The following is a 20,388-nucleotide window of genomic DNA, read 5'->3' as shown; positions in this document are numbered from 1 at the left end:
AACAGGACCTACTAAAGTGTGAAATGATTCAATCTTTCTTTCTGCGCTCCTAAGGACAGGGAATAATTTTTGTTTGCCTTGCTGCTATTAGAATAAGTCAAGTAAGGTGCAAGACCAAAGCATGGTTCTTATTTCACACCTTGGCCCTACATAAACATCTCTTGGGACGCAGGCACGCACACACATGCGCCTTTTCAAGTCTCTATTCAGCTGCTGTCAAGCCCTTAAAAGAAGACCTTTGAAAATTTAATTCCCACCCAGGCCTACTGAAATATATCAGGACAGAGCTGTACACAAGGTCCTAATCAAGGTGTTCTTTGCAAAGATGGAACTTTATCTCAGAACTGATACACTCAGATACATTCAGTGCCCACCAGGAGACCAGTGAAACTCACATAGTAACCACCCTAAGTAACAGCTGTGTAGTGCTGTATGCATTACAGCCTTTTCTTTTCCTCCTATAAGCAGGAAAGGCTGTAGCACATACTTTGACAAGAATCTGCTAAACAACAAAACTTGGAAGAGTGCTATATCATCTGCATCCCTCTCTCCAGTGTTCAGGAACAATCCCAATACCTTGAACTATGTTTGCCTACCAGCTCTGTGCCGACTCCGGCGTGAAATAAGTGCCACCAGAAATGTTGGATGAATGTCATCTACACAAGTTGATTCCTGAGGAGTTTCAGGACTGCTCTTATCATCATCAGAAGATTCACTATAGTTTACTACAAGCTCTTCAATTTGCACAAATCCTTGTATGATGGGTATAATCCAGAAGTCCACTTCAGCATTCTGAAGGTTACAAAAAACATTTACATTCTTTTTGGTTCTACATTACCTACAATTATTTCTGCCATTTCTTGTGTTTATAAACAGTTGCTTCGCATGCTTTTCATGTTTTAAGAAATTTTTGCCATATCCTTGTCTGATTTCTGTAAGGGGTACCAGCATTTTTCCTCCATTAGTCGTAGGGCTTTTAAATCAGTAGGAAGAAAGAGAAAGCAACTTCAGATATTTTGTGGAGATGAAGCAAGCTGAATCAAGTCAAGGCAAAGAGCCCTCCTCTACTCCCAGCTATCTAGGGATAGAAAAGAACCCTGCAATATTTAAAAGCTTTTTTCCCCCTTTCCCCCAAGGGAGTTTTCAGACAATGTGACATCTGATGTTTAAACACATTAAAAGCTTAAAGTAGTAACTTCTCATGTCAAAGATAGTCAGTTCAGACAGAGCAGCAAATATTGGTAATTTATTATCTAGTTTCTGCTTTAAGGCAGTTTTAGAACCTCTGTGTGGACATACAGCATTACATTTGTACACATAGATAGATAAAAATTCAAGTGTAATGTTGTTAGCCTGTTTTCAGCAAAACATGTTAGCATAAGCTTTATAGGGGCCAGCTTAGTACCCAAGCCAACTGGTTCAGGGCTCTGCACTTCAGTGCTTTGTCACCCTAAAACCTCAATTTCTTAAACAGAATTTAGATCTGAATTCCATACAAATTCAAGGTTATCCATTTATAACATGAAAAATACAACTAGTTAAACTCCTGCATTATATAAAACTTTTCAAAGAGCATCTAGGTTTACCCTGCTCTGACTCCATCAGCATTAGAGTATATAAAGTTATTAATGAAAGAGATGCAGGGCATAAGGTAGGATGTCTGCTATCATCTTTAAAAGAAACTAAGACTTGACCTAAACTGGCATACAGTAGTTAGTAACTCAGTCCTTTATCTAGGAGGTTAGTTTAAAATGAAGTGAGATTATACATTGAAGAAAAAGAGTGGTTGTTCTCTGTTTCTTTGTTTGTGCCCACTGGTTAGGAAAATGCTTTATCTACTACTCTGAATAGCTGTTCAGAATAACTTGTTCTACACTACTGTTACATTGATCAGCTACTCTGGTCAAGGAGAAAAACAGCAGTCTCCACTTAGGAAGACAAAAATCTTGTCTCAAGAAAATTTTGGAATTCAGAGTTTCTTTCTTTTCTGGCTCCTCCTCCTTATCAAATAATCAGCTCTGTCCAGGGATAATCCATTTCACAGATAAATACATCATAAGTTTACCTTCAGAAATCAGCACAAACATATCACACATCAAGTTATTCTGTACTGCTTTATTTAATAAAATTTTAAATTCAGTTGATGTGCATTCATTAGCAATGATCACAGGCTAACTAGAAGACTGCTGGAAGGCCAGCTGCTCAGCTTCAGAAGGCACAGTCCTGATCCTGACCCATCTGCCAAGCAGGTTTTTAAGTAAACATCTGCAAGGCCTTAAGTAAATATTTCAACTAAAACTAAAGAATGGTTCTCATAATATACATGTTATTGTTAGAAATAAGACTCACATCAATGCTGATGAGATCTTCAATCATGTGCTTGTTCCAAAAGAATCTGTCATCAACCTGTTTAAAACAAAAAGGGCAGTTTTTGCAATATTTTAAGTAAGGTTTGGCAATATCTTTGGTAAAGACACCAGTGTTATTCACTACAACTGTACATACAAGTCTAGCATTCACTACTTTTGAATATAACAGGTCAGTTAAAGACATGCTGTTGGAGACTTTTGTTTCATTTCCTCGCACTGAAGCTGGTTACAGGGCAAGATCTTCAGCTGCTGTAGATTATACCAGCAGAGAATGTAACTAGTCAAGTCTGGACACATACATTATTGAACAGCACATCCCCCAAAAGAAAAAAAACCACACACACACCCCCCCCAAAAAACACACACACTTACTTTTCGCCACAGTGGTAAGTTAGTTTTCTCACACGCACTCTGCCTCTGCACAGAATTTGTTAGGTCATAGGTCAGGCTGTAGTAAAAGGAGTCTGAATCCATGAACATTTTGAACAACTCCTCCAATAGTCTCTTCTCCAGCTTCTCTTTTTCCTTGCTTTCCTTAATCTGAAAGAAAAGTAATGGCTTTCTTATGTCTTCTCTTTGACTGACAAAGACTCTGACCATATTTGCTAAATGCCATTTCTAACCTTGTAGAACAAACATTTTCTCATTGAGGAGCAGGATCTTAAAATTCCTAGCAGAGATAAACACAGGGGCCAGTATCTTCAGAAATATCATGCTATTACTTTTAGCAGGAAGGGCATTCAGACCAGTCAGACCCTGAAACGTACTACTTGAATGTAAGCTCCAGAAGTTTCAGCCTCAGGAGTTTCTGTGAAATACTGCAACTACTTGTTCTAATTTTAATATTGTTTAGACTTTCAAATCCAAGCCATTATTGTGTAAAAAGCATTTTGATAAGATTGTATAGTGTTCTCTGAGGAACTGTGCACCAAATTTTGTCTCCCAATTCTATATGGTAAGAGATGCTTATGCAGAGCAATTTGTAGAAGTTTAGAATCCCACTAGAAGCGAATCCTGGTAAGAAGGCACTCTTAGTGCCTTAGTAATTCTGCCAAAATTATATAATTAGAAAATGAAAAATCATAGAAGAGCAACAGTTAAATAATAAAAAATTAAATTGAACTTCAAGACAGAATAGTTGCACATTCTGCAGTTTTTCCACTAGTTCTCTTTTTAGGTCTTAGTACTCCATTTGATCATCCACCACAACCTTTGAATTATCAACTAAACATTTTGAAAAAACAAGAAGAGAGTAGAAAGCTTTACCTTCTTTTTATTTGGAGCAGACACATTTGATTTAATTTGAGTAAGAGTCTTCAGCAGAAATTTTGTGTCATCTGGGGACTGTGTAATCTTCTCCGGCTTGTTTATCCCAAAATGGTGCTTTTTACAAAGCTAAATAATGATATTGAATTAAAGCCAATACTTAAATACTCTTTAACAAGTTCAAGGCAATTTTAATTGAAGTCTACAAAAGCAAGACTGCAATGTCCACAAGCCTAAGGGAGACAACTCTGAAATACAGGGGGAACATGCAGGTTTCTATCTATAGCGTATTTCTCCCTCTTTTTTATAAAAGGCATTTTCTCCTGTGATTGTGAGAATGTCTGCCTCAATTTGACATGACTTGAGTATCCAGACCCACCTCAACTTCCCACCCAAATTACAGTGTAAATTAGTATTACTATCTTGTATTGTTTTTCCTTTATCCATTCTCTTTTGGCAAAAATTCTGCAACGTTTAAAGTAAGGGTTTCCCTTGAAGCCAAGTTATAGAATTAAGATTCCAAAACAGGATGGAAGCATGAGAATCCCTTAAAAAAAAAAAATATATATACTCTCTCCCGATTCAGAGCGCAAAGATGACAGCTTCTTCCCCCAAAAAACATACACATGAAGCCCTATCTTAGAGATACTTGGGGATAACCTCAGGAGTGAGTTGAAGTACTTGGGAGAGGGCACTGCAAATCTAAGTTCTTGTACAGGTTTTAGGCACAGAAGCACCTAGTGGATGCGGTATGTTCTTGCCTATGCAACTAAGAACAGGAAGGTATTACATCTAGATTTCAAGTCATATTCTTGTATCTCAGACCCTGGGAGGTTCTAATGCCCAGACCCTGAAGCAGTGCTTCAGCAGCTCTTCATGCTCCTAGAGTTCCACCAAAGCTTTGGAGATTCCATGTTACTCTTTCCCTCTTCAGGGAAGGATTCTATGGTGCCTGCCTGACAGCATGAAATACTATCACAAGCATCCTGTCCCCCCATCACCATGCCCCCTGCCACACACACTCAAAAAAGAAGCCCGCAGCCTGAAGACAGAATTGTTCTCCCAACAGTCTACTAACCACCGTGTACATCTTAGAGTACTAGGATTTATTGAAAGTCTTACCATCCTAGTCATTAAGAGGTAATCGGGAGAGCTTTTTTTTTTTTTTTTAAGTAAAAAACCCAAGGTTCCTATCCTAGTCTACAGCTTTGTCCCTTTAGATGATTCCAGTGGATTCAGTTCTGTTCTCAAATGATCTGTTGCTCAATTACACTAATGAAATTTTGTTCTTGTGGGGTACTTTCAAGGGTCTTTATGAAATTTGGGTACGATTTTATTGTAATTTCCCTCCCTAGCAGAACTTGTGATTTCTATTTAAAAAAATAAAAACTTCTAATCAAAAACGGTATTTAAAAAGCACAAAATGTTCAATATGTCTGCATACACCAGGGGAAAAAAGAGGTAAGAGGCACGTGTTTAAATATGATATTTCACATTTAGATTTCACTGAGGCAGAAGAAGAAAAGTCAGAATTCATTGAAGATATGTCATACCTCTAATTCCAGATCCTGAGGTTCTGTTTCAGAAAGTGGGATCACTGCAATCTTTGTTATTTTGCAAACCTCATGGTCTCCTGGAAGTTTGCCAATCAATGCTTTCTGACGAATTAAAAGTAGCCACCACGGTAAATCTGGAAAAAGATTAGTAGATGCTTTGATTTGTCCGTCAGGCACTTACTTTGATTAGTCTGCCAGAAGCTGCTTCTCCCCAATGTAAAACCCCTGCCAGGAACCATTTGACTAGAAGACTCCAGTGAACAATGATTTGCTATTGCTGTGTTTTGTTATTATGCATTGCAATAAAACAAACACTCAAAAAAAATACTTATTCAGCCTCTAATATAATAAGTCTATGAAACTATTTCATAGACTTACCCTTTAGAGGTAAAGTTACCACTGCTTCATCTATAGCAATTAGGCAATCTCTAGGATGATGCACATTCCCACCAATGTCACTAATGGCAGTACAATTTGAAAAGAAAAGATGGAGCTCACGCAGCAAGCTAAGATTTTCCCTTTGCACCTTCTGTTGTGTGTAAAACAGCAAACAAGACAGACACAGGTAACATCTGATTACAAGATTCATGAGTTAAGAAATTTGGTGAGCAAACATGGACTGCATCATAAAGCAGCTCATGTATGTTTAAAGCTTCACAACATCATTCTTGAAGTATAGGCATCTAAGTGGTGTAGAAATTAATGAGCCAAAGATTAATGAAGATATTGGTAACAGGTGCATTCCATACACATTCAATCTACAACATTTGCAATTATAGCTTCAACACTTTAAAAAGACAGGGAAACAGAACAACAAACATTCCCACCGACTGCTGAATAGTGACTGAACATTAGCTTTTCCTAGATTTTAATCCCTCGGTTAGATCAGTAGCATGCTAGTAACATGCTGGGCTTTTATGAGTCAAAAGTGAGAGTTCTGTTAAGAGAGATAAAAGAGGCACACATATACACTCACTATTTCTCCCAACTGAGAAGCAAACCAACTGAGTTTAACTGAAGAGGTCATATACAGACGTTAAAAGCCTGCTATGGTAGACTTAAATATGCTTCCACACTTGTGACAGTAGATTGTGTGATGTATTATGCCTTCGAATCCAATATACAGCCTTTGAAAAAAAAAAATCTATTTAGAGGCTTTATAGCAAATATAAAGTCTGTTTTCCTTGCTCAGTAAATTCCAAACAGTATTTTATCCTCTGAATGCTTAAGAAAACCCCAGGATAACATGTTTAAAGTCACAGGACACCCAAATTGTTCTCTTTCCCAGATTTTCCAATATACACTCAGCACAGAATTAAAGCTCTATCAAAGTTGTGAGCATCTTTCCAAAAACTGCAATTAAAAAAATCTTGAACACTTCAACCCAAATCTGACAACATATATATAAAGCAGCAGTTTCTTCTATCTAAAGAAAAGGAATAATCATTGTAAATAGACTACTGTGCATTATGACACTCCACTCCTTACTTTGATTCTGTATTACTACCTTTAGAAAAGAGATGTGCTTATGTTGGGTACTAAGCAGCCTTTAAAAATTACAGATCCTCATAATTACAAATGTGCTGCGAGAACCAGAGGCTGCCCTCAAAAAGGGAGGAGGGGAAGGGGAATAAAGACATGCACCACTTATTTAATGTATGTGATCTTCTAAAGGGAGTCCTGCACTACTTCCTGAACACAGCATCAGAATCATAATCTCTATAGGATCAGAGACAAGTCAGGTTGGAAGGGATCTCAGGATGTCACCCTGCTTAAGCAGGGTCAGCTCTGAGGTTGGACCAGGTTACTCAAAGCCATGACATAAGCATAGTCTCCTAAAAACTGGTCAGAAGATAACAAATAAGGACAAGAGAGTGATAGCAAATGCCAGCAAGACAGTTATCCTCACTGACAGGTGCTGGAACAGCTTTTCTGTACAGGTACAGGCAACACAACTTGGAGAACACCTACCTTTGCATCCAGCATTCCACCTAGCAACCATGGGGGTAAGGTGGAAATAAGAAAAGGGAAGCTGAGGAAAACAGGACAGATTCTATGCAACAGTGAGAAGACCAATGAATAGGTAAGAAAATCCCCTTAAAAAGGGGAAATTGAAATGCTGCCAAAAACACCAGCAACAGATGAAGATGTCTACCACTTCATCTAAAAAGAAGGTCTACCATTTTCTATAATGCTTTCCAGTATGTAAAAACAATACAGTCTCTGGAAACCCAGGGCAATCCAAGCTTAACAGAAGGGTAGTACAATAGGGCATCCAGACAGATATTCCTGTTGGGCAGTCCTATAATTTCATCTATTGCCACCTACAGAAGGTTAGCCACACAACTTACTCCTATGAGGAGATCACCAGTGTATGTCAACAAACAAAACAGATACTCTTAAGAAAGGACACCATCTAGAGCTCCAGTGAAATAATCAATATGATTCCATTGGAAAAAAGTACAATGTAAAGGCATTTCTAAGCAGATGTACCTTAGTAAAAACTGGAAAAGAAAAGAATCTCTGGCTACTCTTCAGTTTACCTCATTAAAAAACCCTGGAAGCAGTAAACAAGAACTTAAGAGTTTAATACAGCCAAGTGAGTTCTGTATCCTTTTATTATTTTTAAAAATGCACTCAAAGTCATCTTGGTGTACATTTCAAAACTCGATTTGTATTATAGCCAGAGCCACAGAACACTGAAAGAAAACAGGAATTCCCCAGCAGATCAAAAGAAAACAGTCAGGAAGTAATTATGCAGATAAAGTATGCCCTAAAGTAAAAGCTTCAACAATAGCCATAGAAGCAGCATATTATAGTTGCCAGCAATATCTAAATAACTGAATCCCTAAATAGAGTATGTGCTTCTGCAGTTAAAAAAAAGTAGTTCCATAGAATAGCTTTAAAAAAAAAGTAAGATTAGCTTTTTTCTACTTTATGTGGGAGGTATGGTGTGTACGAGAACAACACTACAGCTATATGTCATTCCAGAAGAGTACATATTTTAAATCATCTAAGATCTAATGTTCATTTTTAGTGTTTTATGAACTATGGCAGAGCAGATGGCAACAACTAATTTAAAGTACTATATCTAAAGAAAGCTATTACCTCCCATTCCTCACTAAAACAGGAATTTAGCTCCTCTTTTGCTTCAACACTGTCAGCACACCACTGTTTATTTTCTCTAACACTTCCCAAACAATCCAGCATTTACTTTCCCCAAATGCTTCTGCAGTAACTTTTCTTAAGCTGTGCATAAGTTTACTATAAATGCTGCTTTTTGCAAGTATTTTGATTTTAGTCAAGAAATTCCATGCTACTGTTTTCTTATTTTTTGTTACTTGAATAACTTAAAAATTAGTTGTATGTAAAAAGAATGTTTTAAGTTGTTGATTGGATTAAGTTAGAAATGGCAGCAGTTACATCTCATTGAAGAGATTTCAGATGCTGAACCACTCATTGTTTCTATCAAGATTCAGAGGCATGCTAACAAAAAAGCTTTCCTTTCCTGGGGATAGGGAAGGAGGAACTCCACTTCCCTTCTGTTTACTGAGTCTATGGAACCTTGCCAGCAGCATTTAATTTGGTCTTAATTAACCAGCACTGAAAGAGCACACCAAATTGATACAAGTACAGACATTAAACTGCATAGGAGTGTGCTTTGACCAAGAAACAGAAAAACGTGTGGTGGCAACAAATGAGTTAAGTGGAAGTTGCTGGAACTGGTTAAGAAATCCAGCTTTGGTTATAGTTCAATATACAGTATTAACTCTGAGCATATTCTAGCACTACAATGTTTGATCAACGTGCTAAGTAGTCTCTAATCAAAAGTGATTCAATTTCAGGCTACCATTACCGTTTCAGTGGATTAAAGTATCTACCTTTTATTCTAACAGAAAAATAACAACCTCTTTCTAGATCTGTATTGGGATTTTGATGAAAGGAAATTGAGTGGCTACACTTATATTTTGTATGTATGGACACTAACTGGACCACAAAACAAAATTAATATTCTATAAAGGAGACATTGTTTATGCAAGAGATGTGCTTACCTTCATATGGGAAGATCATGCAGAGACAATTTTAATTGTGCTTCTGTACCAAGAAAGTGTGCAATGTTCTGTTTCAGTAACTTATCTCCACAACACATCCTAAAATCCTTTTCCTTCTATTCCCATTTTTACTCCATATTGTCTTACAAGTCATCTTGGGATGGGCCAGAGAAAAAGGTAAGAGACCATATCCTTGCATTCTGATATTCCATTAAGGTTTTGTTGTTTGGGTTTCCCCCCCCAAAGCACGTTAATGTTTAAGAAAATTCAATATTGGGCAACCAAATGATACTTTAAGTAGACTTTCATCTCCAATGTGAGCGTACAGTTATGTCCAGATGTACAACTGACCCTCTCATGGCAAAAATTCTTTGAAGAGTTAAAAAATAAACCATATAATATTGGCTAGCTGGTTTCTACGAGACTGCTTCCCTGCCACAGAAGCTTTTCTACAAATTCTCCTGTACTAGGCCAGCAATAAAACCGGCAAAATTAAGATTAAATTAAATCCCAGCCCTAGTTACAGCAATTTGGCAAGGGTATTTCAATGCTAAATTAAGGACAGTCCAAGACTGACTACAGGGACATTTCAAGGTCATCTTAGGACTACTCCATCTTTCTTGCATTAAGCATATCTTTCAAGAACATATAAGGATTATGCCCAAGATATTAAAGTGCATATAGGCTTAGTGACAGCTTTAGAGTGCACTGGTAGCAACTTCAATACTTAAAAAGGTATTTAAAGTTTTCAGTATTAGTCAGCATGTGCTAAGCATTTTAAAAAACCACACCACACTTCTTTACAACAATAGCTAATAACAAGGTTCTGAGCAGGACAATCCCATACAGGACTCTAGTTAGCTAAAAGAGCACCAAATTAAGTTTTCTGATCCTTATAGTCTGGGGGCAGGGGAGAAGAAATCAGAGCAACAAGTCCTCCTGTTCCAGATCAACTCTGGGAGAAAAGCATTTCGCCCAGCTTCTGCAGCACAGTACTCTTACGAAGTCTGGAGATAATGGTCCAGCAATGTTAAATATTTATACAGCTTCTGCTGATAAAGTTTCCAGGTGACAAAGATTGATACAAGAATAAGTGATGAAGACAGGTTACTGTTACAGAGTGCTAGATGATTCAGCTAGAGGATTACACAAAACTACACTTGAATACGATCAAGTGAGAGTTCACTGACAATAATAGGTTTCAAGAGACTTACACTATGTAAGACATCTCAGTCAGCCCTCTCATTTTGACTGCAGCCCAATGGAGGACACTCATCAGCAACTGTCAGCAGATTCAAGGGAGCAGTAGCTCTCAGCAGAAGAGTAAGGACAAATAGCTGGAGATTGTATCTTTCTTCAGACATTTAAAGGTAGAAAATAAATGTCTGTTTACAGGACAGTTGCATCACTAATACCAGAATATCAACAACAAGAAGGATAGCCTATGAACAGTTTGTGATGGTGTCATCTAAACAAGGCAGAGAGGAAACAAAATGCTTCCACTGGCCTAGGCAGCAACTGAATGGAGTGCCTGGATGAGCGTAATTGATTCAGTAGCTCTATAGGACACATGGAAAGACCACCAGATATCAGGCTTATTACCTGATAGTCTTAATTACTTGACAACAGCAAGCTAGCACCTGTTGAAGTGTCACATGCTGGGGAAAGTTTCAACTCAGCTTTCATAAGCTGAGGAAGTACCTCACAATAAGCACGCATGCAAGGATATTTGGTTGCCATAACATACTAGACCTTCCAGAAAGCATCTGGAGACAAGGTCTCCCCCTTCAAAGGCTTTTATACTAGACTCCCTAGAGAGAGCAGAGAAGGCCTTTGTGTATCTAAGTGCTTGGTTTTTAAAAAAAACAAAAACCCACACAAACCACAACACACAAAAACCCCATGCTAAAAACAATCATTGAGCATTTTCCCACAGCAGAAAGAGGTCGTTACTGGAGTTTAACCATCATTCATCATGAACAGCACATGCTGAACAGCACAGACAACCTGAATGAGAAGAAAAACTGAGATGGCAGAGTCTGAACCACTTCATATCATCAGATCTGAAAAAGGATGGCTGAACAGATCTGTAGAATGAGCACAGACAAAAATATCAGGTGAAAGTCAAAAAAGATGAAGCGATGCAATTGGAAAGAGGACATGATCATAAATTTCATGGAGAGATGGGCTCTGAACTATTACTCTCAGAAACGAGACCTAGGGGTTACAGTAACTACGGAGCCAAGCATTTCCTAGAACTAGATCTGCCATACACTCATGCAGTGTGTACCAGTCCATTTTCCTTCCTCCCCTATTGCTAGTATGCCACTGCCATCTTGACTAATCTGTTTCTATTCAATGGACCAGAAACATCTGATCCATTTCAGCACTTAATCCATCCTGCTATCCTGGAACACACTTGAAACTTTACCTGTATTGATCATATTGTCAGGCGCTACTTTAAATGCAGGTCTAAGCATTCACAAAAAGAGCAGCACCCAGTAAGTGAAGCAGAGTTTATGGCTAGCTTTCCTACCTGCCAGTAAATAGATATCCAGAGCTCTACTGGCAGAATAATCTTTCTAGACAAAGCTGGTATATATCAAAATAAATATTATGGTTACAGGAATTTGCAGCTGACTAAAGCTAAAAGAACATTGACCTTATTTTACAGGAAAAAGTTACTAGAATCAGTTAGAGACAGGCTTGACATTAAATCACAATGCATTCTATGCCTGCTTTCATTTTATAGCTATGTCAAACTTATTTGTAGTTAAATGTTAAAGTGTTCCTTTTACTTTCAAATAGTCATCTACCAAGGTAGTAATTATTCTTCAGGTTTTCATATAGCATTGAGAATTCAAGCCTTGTATTTTTGTGAAAACTTCCATCATTAGTTTTTGCACTGTACCCTAGGAGAACAACAAACTGCTTGAAAGGATTATTCAAAAAAGGTGCAAGAATTTTATGCATCTCACATGGAGCCTCAGATAGAATTTCAAACACAAATTTCTCCTCTTCATGAATGCAGTTCTCCATGGTTTATCACTGTCTTGTAACAAAAATACATACACTGGAAAGTAGAGGGAATTTGCATCTGCAGCTATAATATAATCACTTTGACAAGTTCACATAGTTGGGGAGTACTCCTCCATTGCAAAGAACACTACATAATTCCATTTGAGCTACACAATATTATTTGTAGTATCACTGACTTTAAAACAAAGTGCATCAGCAGTAAAAAAAAAACAAACCAAACCAACGACATACCTGTATGAAGCTGAACTTTACCAATGACTCCCTCTACCAGGCCCAGACAAATGGGATTCCAAGCCAAAAGAAGATCAGTGGCTGCAAAAAAAGAACAAAGCTCCTGGTTTTTTTTTAAAGTGAACTCAACAGGACAATTAATCCAGCGATGATCATTCTCTCCACTTTCCCCACCTTAGAGGGTAGAAAACACACCACGATTCCTGCAGTAAGAATAAGATACATATGATGTTCAATTTTTGCTTGTTACCAAGTAGCTATGACCAAATTACTAAGTTTCCAATTTAAAGCCCTATGCCAGATATTTTCAAAAAAATACATAATTGTTTTGGGCTCTGGTAATTCAGTTTAATGGAGGCTTAATTCTTCCAATATCCATTAGAATTTGTAACTTAACTGAAATTTTACATGGCTATAGTGAAATTGAATACAGGTCATTAAGTTAGTAATGTAGCTTCAAAAACCTAGCAGATGTTAACTTTCAGCCCCAGCTCTCTCCCATACCTATCCAATTACTATTAGTTTCACATCCTCTTTCTATATACATGCACACACACGCACACACTTCCTCCTTTCTTAAAACACACTCAACAACTATATGGAATACCAAAGTACACAAAGTTAAGTTTTAGGTTTCTAGTTCTCCTACTGTTAATTCCAGTGAATCACATCGGAAGTAGAAGAGAAAGCAGGAAGGCAACACTGTCAACTAACTTTCTAATCTGTGAAGGGTACTCCTCTCAATGTGCATTAAAGCCATTACTTGATGCAAGTCAGTAAGATAGTATAAACATGAAGAGTATCCTGTGGTCACACAGACACACATTGTTGATATTCTTGTAAGAGTTTCTAACAGTGGCATAGTAACTGTTCAAGAGTTCAAGACTGTGGGAAAGAATAAATTTCGGAAGTCAAATCTTTTAAGTGAAAACAAATCCTTAAAAGCAATTAATATCTGCGTAGGAGAGAACAAACTCGCAAAGGCAAAGAGAAGGTTTTTCTATACCAAGAAGGACAAGAAGCTTGTTATTATCTACCAAAACTCACTTATTCCAAGGTGGAAGAGTTTCTCTAGTTTTAACAGCCAGATAAATTAAGTATCTTAGCTCCCGGTGTAAGTAGATGAACATTTGAAAGAACAAACTTGCACAATATCTTAAGATATAGAAGAGTACAAATCATCTACCTACACACACTTTATTTACAAGACCTTAGTTTCTCCTTGGAAGTCTGAGACCTGCAGGTGACAACTGACAGTCAGTTTGATACTTTTTTTATGTACTTATTTTCAAACACTATCCTCCTTGAAACATTTGTAATTGAGACTTTGCTATTCCAAGAACACACATTTATTCCTAGCTTTCAGCATAACATTCAATAGTAAACCACTCAGCTAATTTCATCATTAAATACAAGCATTTACATGAGATACAATAGAAATGGTTTAAGTCAGGATAGATCTAAATTGAACTCATTTAAATGGGATACATCACATGTGCCTGCATGCAGACACGCAAGAACTAAGAGCATATGGTAGCAGAATTTGAAGTGCTGTTTGCAGGAGGCAGTACAGAGCTACAATTAATGTGTGTAACCAGGGTGTACCATTTAATGGACTATATCTGCAGAGAAACTCCTGGTTCTTCCTGTTTCACTGTAAGAGTGCTACAGACAGTTACTTGGTCTGTACAGAACCTAATATGAATCATGCCATAATTAAATGAAGTTCTTAAGGAGACTAATACAGATAGATGAGCACCAGGAAATAAGTGGCAGCAGCTATGACAGTGTTAACAGCTTCATTTACCCTCTAACCTTGCTGAAGTACCTAAACTCATCTTGTATCCGTATGCCAAAGACTTGTGCTCTTACAAAACAAGTTCTAGGACAGCCTGAGCTCAGTTTCAGTCCAAATAACGTGCAAGAGCATCTGTATGCTGAATGGAAAAATCTGCGCTATCAAACTTACAGGAAAGAGGAACACAGGCAGCTTTCCTCACTCCCAAGTCTTCTACCTTGTTTCTCAGTTCACCCACACAATCCCAGAGTCTTGTCTTCACCCCTGGGAATTTTCTAGAGCTGTATTGTCTCAGACTTCACCTACTTCTTGCTATCTTTGCAACTGATTTCCACATTCATATTCCATTGAGTGCTAGAAACCAGCTAGATACATCAAGCAGCCAAAAAACATTAGGCACAAGAGGAATTTAAAGAACCAAACCACTGAAAGTTTACCATAGCTACTACAAACCTAGTAATTTAGAATAGCATCTAAGTCTTTTTAAACCACTGATTTCCTGCTATGACAAGAGATATTAGTAGGAAAGCTCTGCACAGTAAGTGAGGTTTGCTTCTAGTAGCTCACAATAGATAAAAAAAAAGAGAAAACAAGATTTTAATTACAGATCTACGGAAACGATAATTTAGACTTGCCTGCAAAAGGACATAGGAAAACTGGTATCAGGGACTGTAGGACAAGTGTGTCTTATGTAGCTGTTCTATTAGTTTTGTGGGTTACTCTGACATATGTAGCCCTATACATAATTATACACAATGTCCAAGACTTCTACAGGAATACTTCTCCCTAGTAGCACAGAGGCACAATGAGAACTGGCTCTAAACTCTGACTCCTACGTTCACTTAAAGTATAGACGAGCTTTGGAAAAAAGAGAATGCATTTGGAGTTAAACGCACATTACACTTTAAAGTCTTTAAAGATAGCAAATATGGATCCACCAGCTGGGCAGCACTGGCTCTTGAGATAAGTGTGATTATCAATCTACTAACAGTGAAGGCTGACTGTTTCAAGAAAGTTTTCCACAGGGAAGGCAGGGCATAGGAAAAAAAACAACACTGTTCAGCAACATTTGAGGGGATTAACATGGTTTTTGCAGTGTCCAAGAAAACCTAGATGCGAAAAAGTCTTACAGGAGAAATGCCTGTAGGTTGTGAAAAAATACCAACTGTGGGATCACACTGACTTTCTTTGGTGACAGTATCACGAGAATTTTTTTTTTTCCTTACACTATTTCTAGAGAACTTTCTATAGGAAAGTATGTGTGACAGCATAGAAGCAAGCAAGTTGTTTTAACTAAATAAAAACACATCTGGTTCTGATCTTCTGATTAGAACTTTGTTACTGGTTATAACTCAATTTCCTGTGTGACAGCCGTATCTCGACTCAGAGCCAACACCCATGCTGAATAAATATCACTACAGTAAATACCAATATGAACCTCTTGCTCTTGAAGAGCACACTCTGGAAATGTAAGACAGATGAACCAAATTAAAAGGTTTACCTATCGTTCCCCCAGCCACCCCCAAAGAATACGGGCTTTCATGTTGAGTGCAGTCCTATTTACTCTGTTTTGGAAGAAGCAGTCTCCAACTTCTGCGTAACACTGTAAAATTGTTCAAGACTGTTCGCTTGTAGTCATTTAGCCTGTCTGGCAATTCTGGCAGCAGCTATCTTCAACCGCCATCTTGTATCTTTGAAAATTATAACCACTTAATCTTTGCTTCTGTAATGATTTTAAATATACAGAGATCCAAGACAGTTAACTGCAAGCCTGTAGGCGATTAGTCTTTAACTGTAAAATATAGCAGAATTTAAGAGGCAGCATAAGTTGGTAGACAGTGATACATGTTACAGAAGGTATTTACATCTTTTTAAAGCCAAGGGGGAAAGTAACCATACAAATCAAAACCAAAAATCCTCAGTTAAAAGTTTTCGGATAGCATACAAGAGACATGTGGCCACATTTCTGACTGCTGAATGCTGAAACAACACATGGCAAGCTTGAATCTTAATTCTTATCGATAAGGCATTTCTTTAACTACCACAGGGCTCTATCAAAGGAAACACTGGACTTTCCTCTACACCCAAAACAGACTGAATGCTTTGAGATACAATGTGAAATACAATTTATCAATACAGTTACTCTTGTTTCCCCAAACAAACTATAGATGTCATACTAGTCATCTAGCGATCTCCTGAAACTCAGACAGCCAGGAATAAAAACTTATCAACCTGAAACTGCAACACAATGTTGTTGAAACAGACTTCTTACAGTTTTGTGCTGGTGATAATGAGCACTGTCCAAATAGTCATTGTCCTTCAAAGCAGAAAGTAGGAAGCTGTATACAGAAAGAGTCACTAAGAGCAGCAAGCCAAGCCCGATGGAAGATCTTCCCTGACTCTGGTGTCCTCAGTATGTTTTAATTTGAGAGAATTGCCAAGGTTTGATAGGCCTTAACACATGCCCTTAATACTCTGAGGTATGTAAACTTGCTTACCCAGTTTCCATTCGGAAGTACAAAATTGCTCATTCTTTCCCTTATCCCACTAACTAAACTCAAGCTATTGAAGTAAGCGTTGCCTCTTTTTGCTGATTCCTGTCAGAGATTAACGATCACTGATGACACATTTACCATTTACAGTGATTGTATCAGCGTTGTAGTCACAGGTCAATAGAACTTCCGGCACAAATTTGGAACAAAACCAGCTTTGATGTGATTACTTCCACCACCACCCCTCAGAGCCTACCCAGCAGCGATGCAGGGCCACGCAATGCCAGATAAAGTTTCTTTAATTCTTTGTGTTTACACAAATGTAATGCTGAAAAAGGTGGTACAAGAGTAACTTGGAAGAGCATCAAAAGCCAAAACTGCTTTCTAGCTCTGTCTCCAGTCTACCACCAGCAGAGTTGATCCGAGGTCAGGCACAAATTCTGATAAGAAAACAAACTGCTGCTTTGGGATAAGCCACTTGCTCAACACTGAATAACTCTAGGCAGGTCTGAAGAGTTTAAGGAGGCGGGCTATCAGCTTCCTTTCGGGAGAAGGCAGGAAGAAAAAAGACTTCATTTGTAGTCACTTGAATCCAGCCCTTACTACTGAGCTGCTGCCTGGTACAATCCATCAAATAGCTATAACTATTTATCTTCCAATCTTGCTGTAGTTCAAGGATTATACTCCTCTTATCATCCTCAAACTTTGTTGGCTTTCAGGAATGGACCTCAGCTAGAAAGTGTTTCCTGTCAGTGTACTCAGTATAAAAACGGACAAAATGTCACAGAACCTCAAGCTCAGTTTAAATGTAAGTGTATAAACACAAACATAAATGCATGCTATTTCTCAAAAATTCTTTCCATAGCCTGAGAGAGCAGCTATTCTCACAATCATTCTCAGCATTCAACAGAAGCAATAGACATTTATATATAAAAAGTAAAAGCTGAGTAACTCACTGTAAATAGCCAAAGTAAATCTTTCAGCTCTGCTGACATGACATTTGACACCTGAAGTGTTAACTTTTAGGAAAAAAGTTCAATACTATTTTTAAATAGATTTAAGATTTTTTTCTTTAAATTGTGTCTGCTTTAGATCAAAGACAGCTACAAGATTCTATTATTAGCACTATTTGACCCTTATGATCTCTTGTGGCTTTTCAAAAGAAAGTTTGCTTCCAAGTTCCAGTTCATCTTTGAATAGTGTTCTGAAATATTAGCCAGGATTAAGAGATTACAAGTTAAATGGGAAAACTTAAGAGCATAAACTTGAACTTTTTTCTTGTAAGAAACAGAGTACTACTTACACAAACAAACTTAGGCTAATTAAGTTTTCCTTTCAGCACAGATTTCTAAATTTATATTTAAGTTACATAATTGCAGAGTATTGAGACAGTTAGTACTACAAGTACAAGCTCTTAATTGTCATGAAGTGTTCGCTTTATTTACTTGCATATTCTCCACCAAACTTTAAACAAGTTACTCCTTCAGCTAATCACCTGTTTTAATGATCTTTAATTTGTCATTTATACAGCTTGCACTGTCTCTAAGTGTTATAGTCTTGAGAGCCCTCAATCACTTAGAATTGAAATGCTTTGCTTTATAAGAAATGAAATCACCGCTGCTCCCCAATCTGCCACACACACACCCCGTAAGAAGCCTACATACAGCTAGGCTACACTAGGAGGATTTCAGAAAAATCCTGGTTACTCTTCTCATTGCTACTACACCTTACAGCCTTGCTAGAAAGCCTGCTTATCCTTCAATCTCCAATGAAGAGAACCATGTTTTCCAAACAGTAATTCAATGCAAGTTTCTTATAGAGTGCCTGTCTCAGCTATAGAAGCACAGCACACTACAAAGTACACATCCACCCACTCATGTCTAGGAAAATGTAACTGATTCAGTTTCTTTGGACACTTTCCTTTGGTATCTCAAAGTTAGACTAGATGAACAGGAACAGTTCAAGTACAATGCAGGTTGTGTAGTAACAGATTTAAAGCAGTAGGGATCAGAGTATACAATACAAGTTTGTATTATTGCTGCAAAAGCAGGATGCAACTCCCAGAGAAAGTACCTAACAAAAATGAATCCTTACTACTCATTTTGATAAAGAACACTTCTTCATATTCTGTTGCAGTTATAAAATCCCCCTGAGTCACCAGGCATTGCTCAGGAAACTTAAAAACATATGGAAAATGTTCAGTTGTCTGGAGAGTATCCAGTATTGGTAATTGCACAAGGAACTCCTGTACCAGTTGTTGTTACCAGGTGAAACATCTTCCCTCCAAACAGAATTTAACCCTGTAGATCAGTTGTCTCCAAACATTTTTGGTCATGTACCACATCAGTAAAAAATATTTCAGCATGTACCCCAAATATATGTATATTTATTTATAAATTATATACATGTTCTACTGTACTAATATTACATACATTATAAAACATACACAAAAATAGAAGTTTTAAATGGATGAGAAATAAAATAATTTTTAAACAGTGTTTATTTTTATCTTTATTAATGGTACAAAATATTTTCTTCCACACCCCAATGGGTTGTCTTGTGCACCCCACTTTAGAGACCACTGCTGTAGGTGGCTAAATGTATGCAACAAGCTGTTAGATGCATTTTAACCACTTAAAGTTAGAATCACCTCTTCACCCCTTCCACAAACTTGTAAATACCATTCAGTAAGTGACCAGCAGTGACTCTCTTAAAATGCGAATAGGCACTAAACCACTGAAGCTCAGTGGTTTGGTGGTTTTCTTTCCACTTTCGAATTTCCCTTTATTCTTCTACACTGCTGAACTCCACTAGTAAACACATACTTTCTCAGAAGTGATACAGGTAAGGAAATATCTTTTATCCTTTCAAAAGTAACAACGCTGTACTAAATATTATTACAGACAAACACACATTCCCATTTTCAGCTGGTATTTCAACAAAGCTCAGTTGTTTGTGGGTATATCCTTAAAGCTAGGACAGCAGTAGGTTGTCTGCAATTTTTTTTAAACCTATTTACTTTGTAAGAGGGAAATAATCAGAAAGGCAGGAGAAAGATTTTATTCAAACCTACTTACAAAACTGACAGTTTACACACTACGTTCATTCATTCTGAGGATATGCTGTTTTAAAAACTTTGCTCAACAGTTACAGCTATACTCAAAAGAGAATGCAAGAAAGCTATCCCATCCTCAAGAGATTTAAATCTAAATAGTAATTGAGCAGAAGGATTTCATGATTATGAAAAATAGTTTGTTTTATTTATCACTAAACTGACTTACGTTAATGCTTCTTAAGAGCCATGAGAGAAATACTGGTATAGCTGTGGTAAGCCAAGTCTAAGCAAGATGAGGTTTTCCCTCACTGCCACCTTTTCTTCTCACTCCATAATTAACTTTCCTCTCAGACCGCCCAACTAATCAAACTCAAAGCAGAAAAAGCATTAGGGATTGGGAACAACCATTTCAAACACTAAATAAGGGGGTTATACTCAAAAACTTGTCACGTGTTTCAGGAACAGAAAGTAAAGTATTTCATGCCACACACACCACATACCCCCCCTTTTTTTTTTTAACTGCTGGGGAC

General features: G+C 37.5%; 1 protein-coding gene across 4 annotated transcripts in view; it reads right to left on the bottom strand.

The window, feature by feature from the left end:
• INPP5F (inositol polyphosphate-5-phosphatase F) overlaps positions 1-20,388 on the bottom strand; it is a 48,373-nt gene that overhangs the window by 19,662 nt on the left and 8,323 nt on the right. For 3 of the 4 annotated variants that reach the window (XM_076339123.1, XM_076339127.1, XM_076339126.1), the window contains exons 2-7: positions 12,514-12,594; positions 5,189-5,325; positions 3,636-3,764; positions 2,742-2,909; positions 2,350-2,406; positions 597-792 (exon numbers count right to left, since the gene is read on the bottom strand). In XM_076339123.1, the coding sequence (XP_076195238.1) occupies positions 597-792; positions 2,350-2,406; positions 2,742-2,909; positions 3,636-3,764; positions 5,189-5,325; positions 12,514-12,594 (768 nt within the window). The remainder of the gene's footprint in view (positions 1-596; positions 793-2,349; positions 2,407-2,741; positions 2,910-3,635; positions 3,765-5,188; positions 5,326-12,513; positions 12,595-20,388) is intronic. The other variant, XM_076339124.1, reaches the window with a different exon arrangement.

This window comes from Aptenodytes patagonicus, chromosome 5 (assembly GCF_965638725.1).
Source record: "Aptenodytes patagonicus chromosome 5, bAptPat1.pri.cur, whole genome shotgun sequence".
NCBI lineage: Eukaryota > Metazoa > Chordata > Aves > Sphenisciformes > Spheniscidae > Aptenodytes > Aptenodytes patagonicus.
The sequence above is the reverse complement of the archived record's forward strand: the minus strand, read 5'-3'. Positions and strand labels throughout refer to the sequence as shown.